This window comes from Falco peregrinus, chromosome 2 (genome assembly GCF_023634155.1).
Source record: "Falco peregrinus isolate bFalPer1 chromosome 2, bFalPer1.pri, whole genome shotgun sequence".
NCBI lineage: Eukaryota > Metazoa > Chordata > Aves > Falconiformes > Falconidae > Falco > Falco peregrinus.
The window spans coordinates 119,324,808-119,339,525 of record NC_073722.1 but is presented as its reverse complement, the minus strand read 5'-3'; the positions used below and the strand labels follow the sequence as shown (position 1 = coordinate 119,339,525).

At 45.9% G+C, this 14,718-nt stretch overlaps 1 protein-coding gene across 1 annotated transcript in view; it reads left to right on the top strand.

Annotated features, from left to right (window-relative positions):
- The first annotated feature begins 92 nt into the window (after positions 1-92).
- Positions 93-14,718, top strand: part of LOC101923439 (unconventional myosin-XVB) — a 28,728-nt gene continuing 14,102 nt past the window's right edge. Inside the window, exons 1-20 of the mRNA XM_027795723.2 lie at positions 93-171; positions 1,847-1,924; positions 3,514-3,571; positions 5,100-5,230; positions 5,353-5,448; positions 7,243-7,478; positions 7,563-7,741; positions 8,454-8,526; positions 8,976-9,182; positions 9,290-9,369; positions 9,551-9,648; positions 9,834-9,921; positions 10,328-10,357; positions 11,335-11,445; positions 11,625-11,719; positions 12,302-12,526; positions 13,016-13,112; positions 13,454-13,600; positions 13,893-14,082; positions 14,204-14,294. Coding sequence (XP_027651524.2) covers positions 124-171; positions 1,847-1,924; positions 3,514-3,571; positions 5,100-5,230; positions 5,353-5,448; positions 7,243-7,478; positions 7,563-7,741; positions 8,454-8,526; positions 8,976-9,182; positions 9,290-9,369; positions 9,551-9,648; positions 9,834-9,921; positions 10,328-10,357; positions 11,335-11,445; positions 11,625-11,719; positions 12,302-12,526; positions 13,016-13,112; positions 13,454-13,600; positions 13,893-14,082; positions 14,204-14,294 — 2,358 coding nt within the window. The 5' untranslated portion in view covers positions 93-123. The remainder of the gene's footprint in view (positions 172-1,846; positions 1,925-3,513; positions 3,572-5,099; positions 5,231-5,352; positions 5,449-7,242; positions 7,479-7,562; positions 7,742-8,453; positions 8,527-8,975; positions 9,183-9,289; positions 9,370-9,550; positions 9,649-9,833; positions 9,922-10,327; positions 10,358-11,334; positions 11,446-11,624; positions 11,720-12,301; positions 12,527-13,015; positions 13,113-13,453; positions 13,601-13,892; positions 14,083-14,203; positions 14,295-14,718) is intronic.

Sequence of the window (14,718 nt, the reverse complement as noted above, 5' to 3'; positions counted from 1 at the left end):
TGTATTGAGTCCACAGTCTACCTAAATTTTGTTGATATTTCCCTCATTGGCGTTGTTCTCTTTTCACATCCCTCTAGGAAGCGTTACAGGAAGCTGAAGAAGACTTTGGTACAATTTAATACCATGATTTTAATCTCCAGATCTTTGACTCAAAGGAGGAAGCATTGTCAGGTAACAACAGTCTTCTCAGGATCAGGTGTACTGCAGGAGCTATTTCTGCTCTAAGTAGAGCGAGCTGGTGACTGCGTGAGGCCAAGGCAGAGATGGCTTTAGAAAGTTTCTTGGAAATGATCCAGTGAGGTGTCCTTCACTCTGGCTGACATAAATGTAGTCAAATGAAGGAACCACAAAGACTGGAGCCTCCTCTCCTTAGATGAAGTTCAGAATTGGCAAAAGTGGTACAAATGCAGCTGATTCTTGTCTGTGTATGTGAGCTTCTCTAGGTTGCCCACACAAGACATGAGCTTATTCCATTTGTGGCCCCCAGGGCTGCTGTTCTGCTCAAGCTATGGGTTGTTCATCCTGCTTTAAGTTGTCCAGTTCAGTTTCTGGTGTTTTCCCAGATGGTGACTGAAATGCAAGATTTTTTCAGTCCACAGTGATCTTTCCCTGACCCCTTACAGCTACCTCAGTCTACTGAAGTCCTTGGCCTTTTAGAAATTAGCTGGGCCCATAGCTGGAGTGAGAACAAGATGGCAGTGGTTTGCAAAGATAGAAAATAATTTGCAGGAGAGAGCCATGGTTCTGTCAAATGGGTTGAATATATTTTGCACAAGTTATTAAAAAGAAAATTGAAAACAGGAAAATCAGACTACTCATCCTTAGAGCAGCAAATAATATCCCCATAGCTATCAGCTTCACGAGGGAGGGACCCAGTACAGCTGCTGGCATGACAAAGGATGGGGAAGAGGATTAAGGTCAGTGTTATTGCTGGAAGACTGCAGAGGTTCCTTCTGCCATGCCATGCCCAGAGCAGTGTGTTCCTTTTCCTGCTCCTTCCTACTTGGACAGGGTCCAGCTTTTCTTTCTCCCAGGTAACCACAACAGCACAGCTCTTTTGAATCTGTTTCTGTTCCTCTAGTGTTTGCTTGCTGAGGTCTCTGTACATGCAGTAGCAACAATAAAGGTCTCAAAGTTCACCTGTTGCAAAGTTCCTCCTTTCCCCCCAACCATAGCCCTGCCCTTTGGACTTCAGCATGCCTGCTGTCTTTCTCAGCCCAACCCTCATAACCTCCCATCTAGTCACACCATTTTGCAACTTAGGCAGGCAGGAGAAAGAAAGGGAGAGACAGACACCCTCCTTTTCCATCTTGGAGTAGGAATCAGGTGAGTGGTAAGGCTGGGGAACAATAGAATGGATGGGAAAGGGCAGAGCTGCAAGGGAGTTTGGCTTCTGGTATCCCTCCCACCCCCTTTAAAGGGGTCCCTCTCCATGGACAAGTTCATCTGTCCATGTTCAGGCTGTGTTACTGTATTTTTTGATGCCGGAGGAGGCAGGTAAATGTTTCTGACAGCTCCTGTGTGCTTTTGTCCTGAGATACATCAAATGCTAGACAAAGGAGGAAAAGTGTGGCAGGAATGCTGGGCAGGTGGTGAAGGCTCTTGCTGTTGAATCGTGTGGCACAGGGCAGGTGGTGGTTCAGCAAGGCTAAGGGCTTTGCCTGGGCATCCCCTTTTCAATACACTGTGTTGAGTCCCAGGAAGACCCTGCAGCTGTTCTGCCATTTTACCTTCTGGAGCAGGACACCAGCTCTTGCCCCTCCGCAGAGTCTGTCCCCAGAAGTAGCTGGAAATGACCTTACATGCATCTCTTCCCACCCTTCATCCCCCTTTCATGTCCTGACAGCAGGAGTTAGAGGAAAAGAAACAAAGGAGGAGGTCCCTGGCTAGTGGTGACACGGAGGACAGTCCCAACCAAGGAATGGTAAGTTGCCAAACAGTCTGGGAAAGTCTGAGATAAAACATGCCAGGCTCTCAGGCAGTTCTCTCTCCCTTCTGACTCCTCAGTCCAGATTTGCTGGGGAACAGCAAAATGTCTGGAGAATGCACAGAGCCCACATATGTGCTGGAAACCTAGTAGCAAGAAGGTAGTTTACCCTGGTATAAAGAGCCTTCTAATACATAACTGTTCCATTAATTCAATGTTTCCCAGTCTCTGAGTGTAGTCGGACATCATAAAGCGGTCCAGAGGCAGAGTACTGTATTTGTTCACAGCACTCTACCTCAACCTGTTCTTTCGAGCTGGGAGGAAGATTATTTTTGATAATTATGCTCTGTTGTGAAGGGTGGCAATGAGACAGTTCTGCACAAATATAGTTATGGAAGATATTGTAGAGGAAGGGAGGCTTCATAACAAGTTTAACCTGCATCAACTACTGTAAGTAACAGTGCTAACTAATGTCATTATTTATATGTTTAGACTGGGCATACATTTGCTATGATGTGTGTAGTTAAGGAAATCTGAATTGACAAAATCCACGGTTTTGAACAGATTTGTCAGTATCAACAATGGGAACACTTAGCACTGGGTGCTCTTGCAGTATCACATGCTTTCTCAAGTGTGGATCCAAAACTGTAGAATCTCACAGCCCACTTCCTGAATAAACCACTGAAAAGCTAGACTTAAAGTATCTTCTTATAAGCAAAATCAAACTGATTTAAAAAGCTGCAAATCTTATCTTTAAGCATTGCTGAGAGTTTATGTGGAGAGAGATGTCAGAATAGTATGCTGATGGGTAGAGGCTTTACTAGGCAAGTCTTAAAAAATCCAACCCCCAAAAAAACAAACCTCAAAAGCTCAGGTTTTGTGTCTTTGGCTTCATCTCATAGTGTCTTAATCTGAGTAGTCCTGTCTGAAATGCCCTGAACTGACACTATATGCGGACACTGATGCCAACATACTGTGTTCCATTGGCCCATTTACTTCCTATCTTGCACAAATGCATGCATCATGGAAGGTGCCAAACAGTGAAAAATCAAGGCTCATAGGCCAGATTCTCATCTTAATTATGTAGGCACATAATTAAGTGGCGTGCATCAAAGGTCAGAATCAGGTCTCTATTTATCAGCATAAATAAAATATACATAAAATCCAAGCACTCTTGGATATTGAAAAATAAAAATGGCAGAAAAAGAAGCAGGAGGAAATGGCCCTTACCCTTCAACTACAATCTCTTCTGTGCAATACACAAGATTTATTAGTAATGAGAGATGAGTCAAAGAAAGTCAACTTCCCTGTCACTTCCCCTTGTGGCAGTTGACTTTTTCAGAAATTAAGAAATTACTCACCTGTCCCTCCTTTGCTGACGCCTCATATACCTGTGTTAATGTGATACTTCCTTATTTGTAATGTTCCTGAGTGTTCCATTATTACTGGGTTTGCTCAGATGCTCAGTCCTTGCTCTCGTCAGCTTTTCAAAGGCAGCTTTACCCAGGCTCAACAGAACAGCTCAGGGTTTGTATGTTGTGTCACTGCTGGTACCCCAATGACTGACTTTCTTGCTCTTGTCACAGGATGTGGGACTGCTGGAGATCCCTGCAGAGCTTGCTGCCCTCCTGCAGTCAGCTGAAGGTGAGAAATCCTCCCTTTCCCGTGCTGCTTTTCTTTACTGTTTATTTCCTTGGTTTCTAGCAGTTTCAGTTCATGCTTGCTCTACCAGCCGTCACGTGGGTTGATTTGATTTATCATCATTGCAGTGTAAATATGATAAAGGCAATGGTGTTGTGTATGTTATTTCTCAACACAACAGGGTGGAAAAGCAATTCGGGCCAGTGGGCAGAACACCAGATTAAAATCCGGTATCTTTGTTACCTTTTCAGCTCTTCTTCTGAACTGTGCTGATAGAACTGACGACTGCAATGGTGCAAAACTTTTTGGTCAAAGCTGTGTGACTAACCTGTTTAATGAATGCAGGTCTCTTGCAGAGCTGGATATCTGGGGTGTGAGAAACTTAAACCTATCTTTTTCTGTTAAAAATCTTTAAGGAAATTCGAGGTGAAGAAATCAAAACTATAATTTTGGCCAGTTCAAAGAAATATTTTTTGGTTTTCGTTAAAAATTAATTCTTCGAAGTAGTTACTGCTTTTAAAATAGAAGTAGTTAGAAACAATGTAACAACTTAAGGATGTAACAATGTAACAATTAAAGGAAATGTTTTGCTTGGGAGGGAAAGTTTTGTTTTGTTTTGAAATCACCAAAATACCACTAACTGAAATAATTTCCCAAGTTGTTGACCTGATCTTGAGTGTTAAGTTATTTGTAGTTTTGTTTCCTCTGTAGCTCTTTGGACAATGTATATATTTAAGTTGCAAATAGGTTGAGGCAGGATTTACCTCTTCATGCTGGTATAGCATGTAACAAAATGAGAGCTGTATTTTTTGCCTTCTGTATTGTACTGTAAAAGATGCAATCAGGCAGAAGGATCTTGTGAATTGCAGCAGACTGTGCTGGATTCCCAGATAACTCACACTTCAAGTCATACCGCTTTAGGGACTACCAGCTGGTCTAGTGAGCAATGTCACCTGGAGGAGCTCAGGGGACAGACCACACTGGAACTGCTGAAAATGAAAGCTGATGGGATGTTAACAGTGAGGGGGAGGAGGAGAGCATTAGGGGACACAGTTTGGAGATAGAGGAATGCACAGAAGCTGTGCTGCATTGAGAAATCTCTTCATTTAGGAAGAAGTTTGCTGCTCTATTATTCATGAGAAATCCCTCATCCGGTGCCTTATCATGACCTGTTATTGACTGAACAGTCGCCAGCAGTATCTCTGCATAGGCTCAGTGTTTCCCTGCCTTGAAAACTCCATAACAGAATTGAAATTCCAGGTTCTGACTGCCCTCTGGGTGTTACCCAGGGATAAGAGGCTGAAAGATCAGAGCTGTAGAAGCTGTCTCCCGACGTGGTCTCAAGGAAGTGAGGATGTGCCTGCTTGGGGGTCTGAGGCAGCAGGGGTGGACTGGGTGTCTCTGGAGCCAGAAGGCTGGTACGGGTGTTCGGGCCAGGTTAGATGTGTGTTACCCATGTGTTGCGTTGTGAGTGGGATGTGTTCTGACTGCCTTTCCAACTGCTACAACACAAGACCTCTTTCTCTTGCAGGCCAATACCGAGCACAGGCCAACCAGATAACAGAGGCATTGCCTCCAGAAGTCAAGGTCAAAGATGACCTTTCCCTCCCACACACAATCAACAGCTATCCTTTCTCCTCCTTTGTTAAGTCACACTTCCAGGTGGGAACTCAGATTTAAAAAAAATAAAAAAATCTCTTCATTGCTTCCCCACTGGGGAGACACACTAGTTCTAGCAGCACCAGGAACAAGCTCCATGTTTCTGTCCTTTTGTTTCTTTGTAGAAGACAGATTTTCCTGCCCCTGGTCACCCTCTGCAGCACCCCTTAACCCATCTGGATGCTGAATACCACGAGAGCGCACTGGAGATCAACAAATTGGTAAGAGATGTTTCTCTTGACATGTTGAACAGGTGGGCATAAGAAAGTTCTGATGCCTTTATACAACAAGATGCTGGTGGTGGCTACTGTTCTTACAGTACATGGTGTGTTAGGAAAGCAGAATAAATTGCTCCTTCTAGGCACTGGAGCAGTCTGGCAGAGATCACATGCAACCCCTCAGGGTGGCTGTGTTCTTGGTGAGGCATACGGCAGCCACAGACCGATGGGATTGAAGTGAATTTCCTGGTGATGTAGCCTCAGAATTTGACAGGATGTACAGGAATCAGACTGCTAAGCCTTCATTTTCCAATATTCCAGATTCAGTAGCACTGACAAGTATAAAGGAGATCTGTCTTTTCAAGCACTTACTCTTATCTGTCAGTCATAAAAAATGTAGTTTAACTCAGACCTTTTCCATTATGTGTTTTATAGTAAATGTATGGATTGTATCTCAGGCATACAGTTGCGTCAGTACGCAACAGGGGACAGTGAACTGTTGTGTAAAGGCTGGAAAAAGGCAGGGACTTTATCATAAAGAAAACTACACCTGGAACCACACCCTAATTCTGTAGTATTTGCATGAGGGGGATGGTATTATTTCATCTCTGTGGATGCAAAGCATACATTTCTTCTTTAAAAATGGTAGTTTTCACTCCCTGAAAAGAGAATGAAACTTCAGATAATTTCTAAGTAAATCTGGTAATCTTTTTGAGAATTACGTGTAATTAAAATAAGCCCATTAGGAAAGATAATACCTAAACCCAATCTCTTGTTTTGTCCTCATGATCCTAATTATAGAAGACCATAAGCTTCAATAAAAATCTTGTGAATAGGATTGTATTTAAGTAGGCTACTATTATTTTCCTGAAGATCAAAGATGATTTTTCTCCATTGCTGATCAAAAAAATACAGCTATTTCTTTGGCAAAGGCTGTAACACGTAAGCGTTTACAACAGAGAATTCCATGAGAACTAACCAGCCACCATCTCCTGTTTTCTCTCAGTGAGTCTTTGACACACTTACTACCATTAACCATTTTAAAAAGTGTTGTTCTCTGAGAAAAAAATGAGCCATCACTGATAAAAGTTCTTTCCAAAGCTGTCCATGGTGCATTTTAGAAAAATTTTGATCTAGTGACATATTAAAGTGTAGAGACTGAAAGAAATTATTCTGTACCTAAGGTGAGAAATACAAATTACAAAAGCATCAGGATGTTGATATGCATAGCCAAGAAGCTGAATCCTTGCTTAATGAGTTTGTTGAGGTACATCTCATACTACTTGGTATAATATTAACTACACCAAAGTCTTTTTAGCATTCAGTTGTTAGACAGTGTTTCTTCATGTCTGGTACTCTGAGCTTTTCACAAAGATCAGCTAAGCATCAATTTCTTATACATATTTTTATACCTAGGCAACCTGTGGACTCAGACACAGTAACAAATTGCCTACAGTAACTGGCTCATGTATCTGACCTCTGCCCAAAGAAGGGGAAGTATTTTGCCCATGAAAAATTCTGAGTCAGAGGCATAACTAAGAAGAGACTGAAGTAGTCTTGACTTTTAGGCAGGGTCCAGTCCCTCCGAACACTGTCTCCCAAATTCTCCAGAATTTAGGTGGTGCACAAAACCTGAGAATAGATCCCACTTGGAGTATTGGCTACTCTTAGGCTCACAAATACACTGTTGTCTACAAACCAGGTTGTCACCTTACAACAACAGTTTGGGACAGAGGGTTGCAGCTAGAGAGTTCTCTTTTTTTCTTCCCCCCCCCCCCCCCCCCCGGATGCTTCTAGATTTTGCGGTTCATTGGTGACAAGAGTCTCGATGGCTGGCAGGAGGTACTTCTGGGCAACTACATTGCTGGGAGAGGTTTGAATAATGTGGCTCTGCGCAATGAAATCTTCAGTCAGGTGGTTGTCCAGACATGGAAAAACCCAGACATGGAGCACAGCCAGCGAGCTTGGGTCCTGATGGCGACTTTGCTGAGCTGCTTTGCCCCTTCACCAGCACTGGAGAAGCCGTTGCTGAAGTAAGGAGGAGAAAAGACCTAGCTACACTTTCATTAAGGTTAAGAGAAATGAACAATGTGCTAAATGCAGTTGCCTTTTTCTAGATTAGTGTCAGATCATGGCATGGAGGGCTACAACGCTGTTTGCCAGCGCAAGATCTTGACAGCAGCACAGCACACAGAGATAGACTCTGCATTGTCTCGGGCCTACCCTCCCACTCAGCTGGAGTGGACTGCAAACCAGAGAAGAGGGAAGATGGTACTGGATGTTCATACCTTCAATGGTAACTCGTGTTTCTGCCCTTCTGCTATCTTGTAGTCCCTAAGGATTTTTCCAGTGCAGAAATCAGCATTCAGAAAATACTCAGCTTAGTAAAGAGGGATCAGAACACCCATTGCTTCTGGCTGGTACAGCCATGGGGGATACAAGCATCTGAATCTAGATCCAAAACTCCCAAAATCTGGGCCTGATGACATCTACTGCTCAGGCTGAGGGATGAGATTCTTCTGGATTTGGGCCCATCTCAATATAGGGCTGCTCTGGTTGGGTATCAATATGGGTCTAGGGTCCTGTTGTCCATTACTGCATAGCCCAAGCGGCATCAGCTGCTGCCTTTGCTATAGGGACTTCCTGCCTTTCATCCTGCTCAAATATTGGCTTATGCTGCCTCTTGAGCAATCAGAAGCTTGGTGAATTGAATGCAGAACATCCCTACTTTGGCTTCTTGGTGACTGGAGTGGTGGCCCAAGCGAACCAGGACACTGTGAGGATTTCCAGCTGTTAGGCTGGAAATGCCAACCTGTGCCATCAAACAGTTATTTTGGCTATGAATATGTTCATGTGGAGCCCTCTACATGCTTTCAGTCCTCCTGTGGCCCCCGCCCTGGAGTGTGTAAGACTCTGCAGCCCAGCCCTGCCTGTGTCCTGTGGAGTTTAGGTGTTGCTTTGGGTCCTGTTGGGGTGGCTGTCTGTACTGAATTTCTTTTCTGTGCTAGAGGAGATCATCTCAGCTGAGGTGGAGTCCTGGATGACTGGGGAGCAGTATGCAGACTGGATCCTGAGTGCAAGGTACTGCCAGAGAATGGGGGAAGATCTGGGTGTGTGAAATAATCTGTCACTAGTTTTAAGGTTAAGACTGGTCAGGACAGCAGGCTAGAATTTTTATGGTCAGATGTGGAATAGCCACACCCTACCCACTTAGGCTTGTGCTGTCTCCTTCACCCTTCCATCTGCATGCATAAACTGTAGGCCTCTTCAGGAACAGAGGAATCACTGGCGTGATCTGTCAGAGCAGCTTCAGAGAAAAGATGAAAAAAAAAAAAAAAAAAAAGACAAATCTTGAGTGATTCTAGTTTTTTCCTGACCCTGGGCACTAGTCAATTCACAACCTAAACCTAAACCTTAAGGACTTAAGCCAGGATAGATAAGACAAGAAGGAACCAAATGCAGTTTTCCTTTCTCTCCTTTCCCCCTGCCTACCTGGACACCTTTTCTCTCCTTTCTTTTCCTATTACCAGGGGCTGTGATAAAAAGTCTCGAGGGTGGTCTATCTCCATGTTTACTGGCAACACATGGCAGGACCTGCTGGGCTGTGACTTTGTGCTGGACCTCATTGGAGAGATGGAGAATGCCAGCAACCTCAGCAGCCCCTCTCAGTCCTTGGCTGAGTACCCCATCACTCCTGAAAGGGAGAGAAGCTTCCTCCAGCACTCTGACCTGGATTTGTAAGTCACCTAATCCTCCTGCCCCACCACTTGTGGCCCTTTCACCCAGTGGCTGGTTTTTGTCTCAGCACTCTGCACTGTCCTCACCTCATTTTCCTCTTCAACAGGATCCCTCCTGCTCCAGGCATCCAGGCGCCTACCTTCCCACCACCTAGCCTGCCCCCAGAATTCAACAGTCTCCACCCAGGTAAGGTAGACCTTACCTAGATGGGTCTTATCCAGGGAATCGGAGCAGAGGGAGAGACGGGTGATTCTTTGTGATGTAGAGCAAGGAAGGGCTCCACTCCAAAACATGACTGTCTAATAGGCACTGGAGGCAGGGGAATGTTCCTAGTCTGCCTTGTCACCAGCCTTCTCTCTGCTCTTAGATCCAAGATTCAGAGATGACCTGAGGACCCCTGTAGGCTTGGATCACTATGTGGATGATCTCTTCAGCACTGTGCTGCATCAAGGCTCCAGAGTACCAGTAAGTCCCCTGATGTTCACTCCTACTTCCTCTCTGCAGCAATCCTGTTCCTGTGACTCTCCCAAGCATGCCTCTGCCTGTTCAGTCTGCCCCTGCTCAGCTCAGAAAATGCCTCTGGGTGGCTGTCCCTCTGTGAAGTCCATCTCTCTGAGCTCAGATAACTGTTTTTTTTTTTCTTGATGCAGGATATGGAGAACAAGGAGATTCTGACTGGACGCATGAAAGGAGGTGGAAAGATTGGACCCACCCAGAGAGGAATCTTCCCTTCTGCAGGTCTGTAAGGGGATGGGGACAGCTGAGAACACCTGTGGGGCTACATAAGCTTCAGTGAGTACAAGTCAGGTAGTCCCTTAAGAGCTAATTATTACATGGGTTCAGCTGACTTTGCTCTTTAGTGTAGGTCATCAGAAGTTACACTTTTCACTCCCAAGTGCTGGGAGACAGATGCTTTGGGTAAGGTGCTAGGTAAGGGTATTGCCTTTGTTCTGCTCTTCATTTCTCTCGAGTTAGTCTTGGGGTCAAGGCAACAGGTGTCTTGCTTCTGACCTAGGCCACTTGTTCCCTAGGCCAGTACTACCCCTAAGTCATGTATTCAGCTTCTGTTCACCTTGTGCTTTCATAAAACAGTTGCTGTCTTTCTCAGGGGAGGGTTTTAATATTTCTTATTGCTTCCTTACAGACTTTCCCATCATCTCTAGCTATTCCTTGGGTTAGTAAGTCTGAACCTTGAAGAGGTTTTCGTGTGCTTGGTTTCTTTACTTTTCCTCATTTCTGTGGAGCTAAGACTCGGGTATTTTCGGTAGGGTGGAGTCAAACACCAATATATTAATGGCACTGAGAAATCTGCATGTGTAGGAACATACCCAGTGGCTTCAGAAATGTGGGGAATGTCCTGTTCAGATCATTACTGAGACTGGGACTATTTTTGGCTATTGTAGAGTCTCTGGGGCATGCAAGCCCTATTACAGATCATTGGCCTGAGGCCAGTTTCTCACTTATGTGGCAACTTAGATCAGCGAGGAATGTGAACGTCTCTCCACGGCACCCCTGGACCACTTTCACTGACATCATGACTCAGTAGACCAGTGTTGTGTGCTGACTCGCTCCTAGCTGAGACTGATGTCGATGCCCCTTGCTTTGCTGGCTTTGCCCTCAGTGGGATTTCTGTTTTGTGGCCTCAAATGTGACTTGACTGCTTAAAGCAGAGGAATTCCTTTCTCCCCATAGCTCCTTCACATGATACACAAAGCCACTCAGGCCAGGTCTCATTGTTCACTCACCCTTGATACCTGCTGCAAAGAGACAGATAGGGATGTGACACTCCCAGACATCTTTGCCCATCCCTCAGAAGAAACCCTGCTCTGTAATCATACACAGACAGGAGTTATTTATATGCTTAGTCATGAAGGATGGCGGTGTCCTAAGCTAGGCTGCAGAAGCAGGGTCTGGATACTCCTATTGTAAAGTCTGGCAGGCCATGCATTTCTCTTTCGTTTCCTTTTTCCACTTGAGTTTGCTGTGTCTTTCTGTGTGTGAACAGATAAACCATTCACATGTCCCTGTGGCTGGTACATGTGGAGACAACCAGAGGTACCCAGCCTATGCAATGCGTTCTGTGGGGTTGATCAGGACTTTCTCATCTGCAGTCCCCCCAGAAACACTGTGCATATGGTCTTTTACCTCTAGGCTTTTCTGGAATGACTCAAGCACCAGTCTACCAGCCCATGCCTTCGATGATGGGGATGCCAGCAGCCACGCCTATGATGCCAGCAGCTGGTGGGATTACACCTATGCCAGGTATTAACACAGCGTTTCCGTAACCATACAGGGGAATAGGATGGGAAGGTGGGTGTTGCAATGGAGCCTGTGCATTTGAATGTCAGGTGGGGTGCACAGTGAACACTCAGCTCTGGGCTGATGCTCGGGCACTGGGGGGAATGCCTGTGGGCTTTTGCAGATGCGTATGTCTTTCACAGCCATGATTATGCCACAGCCTGTGGTTCCAGCTGTAGATCCCAATCAATTAGCAGCACAACAGCAAACCTTTATCAACCAGCAAGCCATGCTCATGGTGAGTGAAAGGGATTGGCTGGGAGGGGACCAGGAACTGGGGAAGAAAAATACACTGGTGTATGTGCTGTGAAGAGGTTAGCCATGCTCCCCTCCTGCCTTAGGCCTGCTCTGTAACAATCTGTGCTTGTGCTGGGGGTTAGCTGTATAAAGTTGGGATTATTTAAGACTGCAAAACTGTGAACCCCCTTTTTCCCCCTTGGGGACACTGATGCACAATAGGTGAGCAAGTAGCAGGGATGAGAGCAGGCCCTGAGAAGCCTCAGCTGTAATTCCCATGTGTTTTTAAGATTGGATTTGCTACAGGTGCGGATTTGTGGTGTTCTGCTTTCTGTACAAAGCCTTTTGAGTGCATGGAGGTCCTAGGCTATCTCACTGGTAGCTGAATATTTGGGCTGTTGTTAGGAGCTCTGCCTACTTGGATAGGTGGGAGCAGACTCCCTGGGCATGCCTTGTCCATAACACTGGAAAATCTGCAGTGGACTATGTAGATGTTTTGTGATTACCAGTGAAAGAATGGGACAGCCTGACTGGTGTTTTTATGTAGCCTAGAGCTCATGGACATTGCAATTCCTTTCTTCAGGCCCAGCAGATGACCCTCCAAGCTATAAGCATTTCCCAGCAACAGCAGCAGCAGCAGCAACAGCAGCGGTGGAAACAGCCTCTTGAGAACTCAAGGCCAAGAGTCCCAAGTCCACCACAAACCCGAGCCCCAGCACCAGCCACTTCTCCAAAACCCAAGAAGCCTCCGAGCAGCCAGAATGCTGCACCACCACCAAAAGCTCCAGAATTGCCAGCAGAAGAACCGGTATGAGAAACAAAAAGGGGTGGTGAATTTGGTTTGAATTTCATGGTTTGTATTTGCTCTGCTTCCCTTCCAGTGTGGCAGTGGTTTGGCAGAGTGGAGAACAGAGCTAAGCTTACCTAGGATACTGTGGCATTTCAAACTCTGCTTGCTGAATTAAGACACAGGATCAAACCTTAGTGACATTAGCTCTGTGGAGGTTTGGCTGCAGTGTTGGCCCATTAATTCCCAGCTGATCTAAATTTTTCCACAGGAAAATTAATCTCTCAGTTCTTTATTTTCCAGCAAGCTGTCTTGAACCTCTAACATACTGCTCCTTCTCTGCACTTGGTTGATGATTCCTTGGGTGATAGACTGATCTCTTAGGACACTGCCAGATGGGGAGAAGTTCTAGATCAGAACTTGGCGAGGGAAGATCACCTCTGAACTTAAGAGCACTATGGCGGTATCTGCTGGCTAGTGCTAACTAACTGTGTTGTGAATTTCTCACAGGTTTACGACTACACGGTAGACCAGTTCTCCAGCAGTGAAGATGATGATTCTCCTCGGGAAACCTTCCAGCAGAAGAGAGCATATTTTCAGAAAATGGGTGAGTGTTTACCACTTTGGGAATTTCACTCATCATAATACCTTGTTCTGCAGCCTCCTTGGCGTAACAAGGCATTCTTGTCTCCCTGTCTGGAACCCAACTAATCCCTGCAGGAGCTGGTAGTGCTGTGTGCAGCAGGAGGTTTTGGTGCCTGACTGCAGTTCAGATTGTGAAGTGTTATGTTGCCAGTTTTGTAGAAATCTTTGGGCTTGTGACTGTCACACACTCTTTTGCCTCTAGAAAGCATTGGCTTCTGCTGACTGATGAAAGGGTGGAACTATGCCGTTAATGCTAGGTTTTGGGTGTGGTTTCAACTAGCTCAGATCCCTCTTTCTATGCAGGAGAGCAACATATCCGAGTGAAGAAAGTCAGGCCTCCTTCCAAAATCTGGACCCCTCCAGCAAATCCCCAGCCAAAGCAGGAGGAGGAGAAGGAAGAGGAGCAGGAGAAGAGGAAAGAAGAGAAGCCTAGCCCTAAAACAGAGGCAGGTAAGATGCTGTGCAGTGGTGACCCAGGCAGGCTTATCAGCAGGAACTTTCCAGGACAATCAGGCCAGGATACAGCCAGAGGAGGAAAGGATCTGGCTTTTCTGGGAATCTGCATCTTGATGGGAGAGGAGAGAGAGAAAGGCCTGAGCTTTGGGAAGTGGGATCCCAAAGCAAGGCAGTGGAAGGCTATGGCCAGTCAGCCTAGGTGTGAAAGAGAGGGATCTTCAAATGAAATAAAGGACTTTTCCTGTGTCTTTGCTGGTCTCTTGGTTAAAGCTGTCATCCCCAATAGCTCCTGCTCCCCCTTTGCCACCTTCTGAGCCAAACACAATAAAGCAGACACCAAAAGTGAAGAAGGAGCCACCGGTAGTGAAGCCTTCAGGCCCTGAGTCACGGCGTGCACCCAGCCGGGAGATCGGCAACATCATCAAAATGTACCAGAGCAGGCCAGCTCCTGAGCCGCAGCCCATTGAGCCCGTCAGGTGAGAGAGCGGGATCCACCTGGGTGGGCAGGAATGAGATGAGTGGGACAGCATCCCAGCACTGCCACATGGCCACAACCCGTCCGCACCCCCTGTAACTGTGTTCCCCATTTCCTTGCAGGAGAGTGTCCAAGCCATTTATAAAGAAGAATGACCCTAAAAATGAAGCTCTGGCTAAGCTGGGAATGATGAACCTCCCATCATCCAAATCTGTGAGTTCTGTGCTCTCCGGTCACCTTAAGAGCTCAGCAGAAAGAGCCTCTATATCCAGTCTCCAACAGGTTGGGAGCTACCTGGTAGTGCAGTAGCAGCCAGGTGATTTCTTGTTGGGTTACTAGCTAGCTATGAGCTCACACCATGGTGCTGCCCATCCTAGACTGGGTTTCAATCTACAAAGTCACTTGAGGTCCTGAAGAAAAGGCTTTGGAGCAGCAAGTCCTTTTGTGGTATGTTTAGGGCTGATCTGGAAGCAAGCAGCTCATGTTCCTCTCCTTTGGCACCAAGGTCTTGGCCCATTAATGTCTTTTTCCCCTTCTCAACTGGAGGCTTCAATCTCAAATACTTGATTCTCTGCACCTGAGTTTGGTTGTAGTGTGTTGATTTCAAGGTCCTGGTATCCCTGTTCACCTAGAGCTT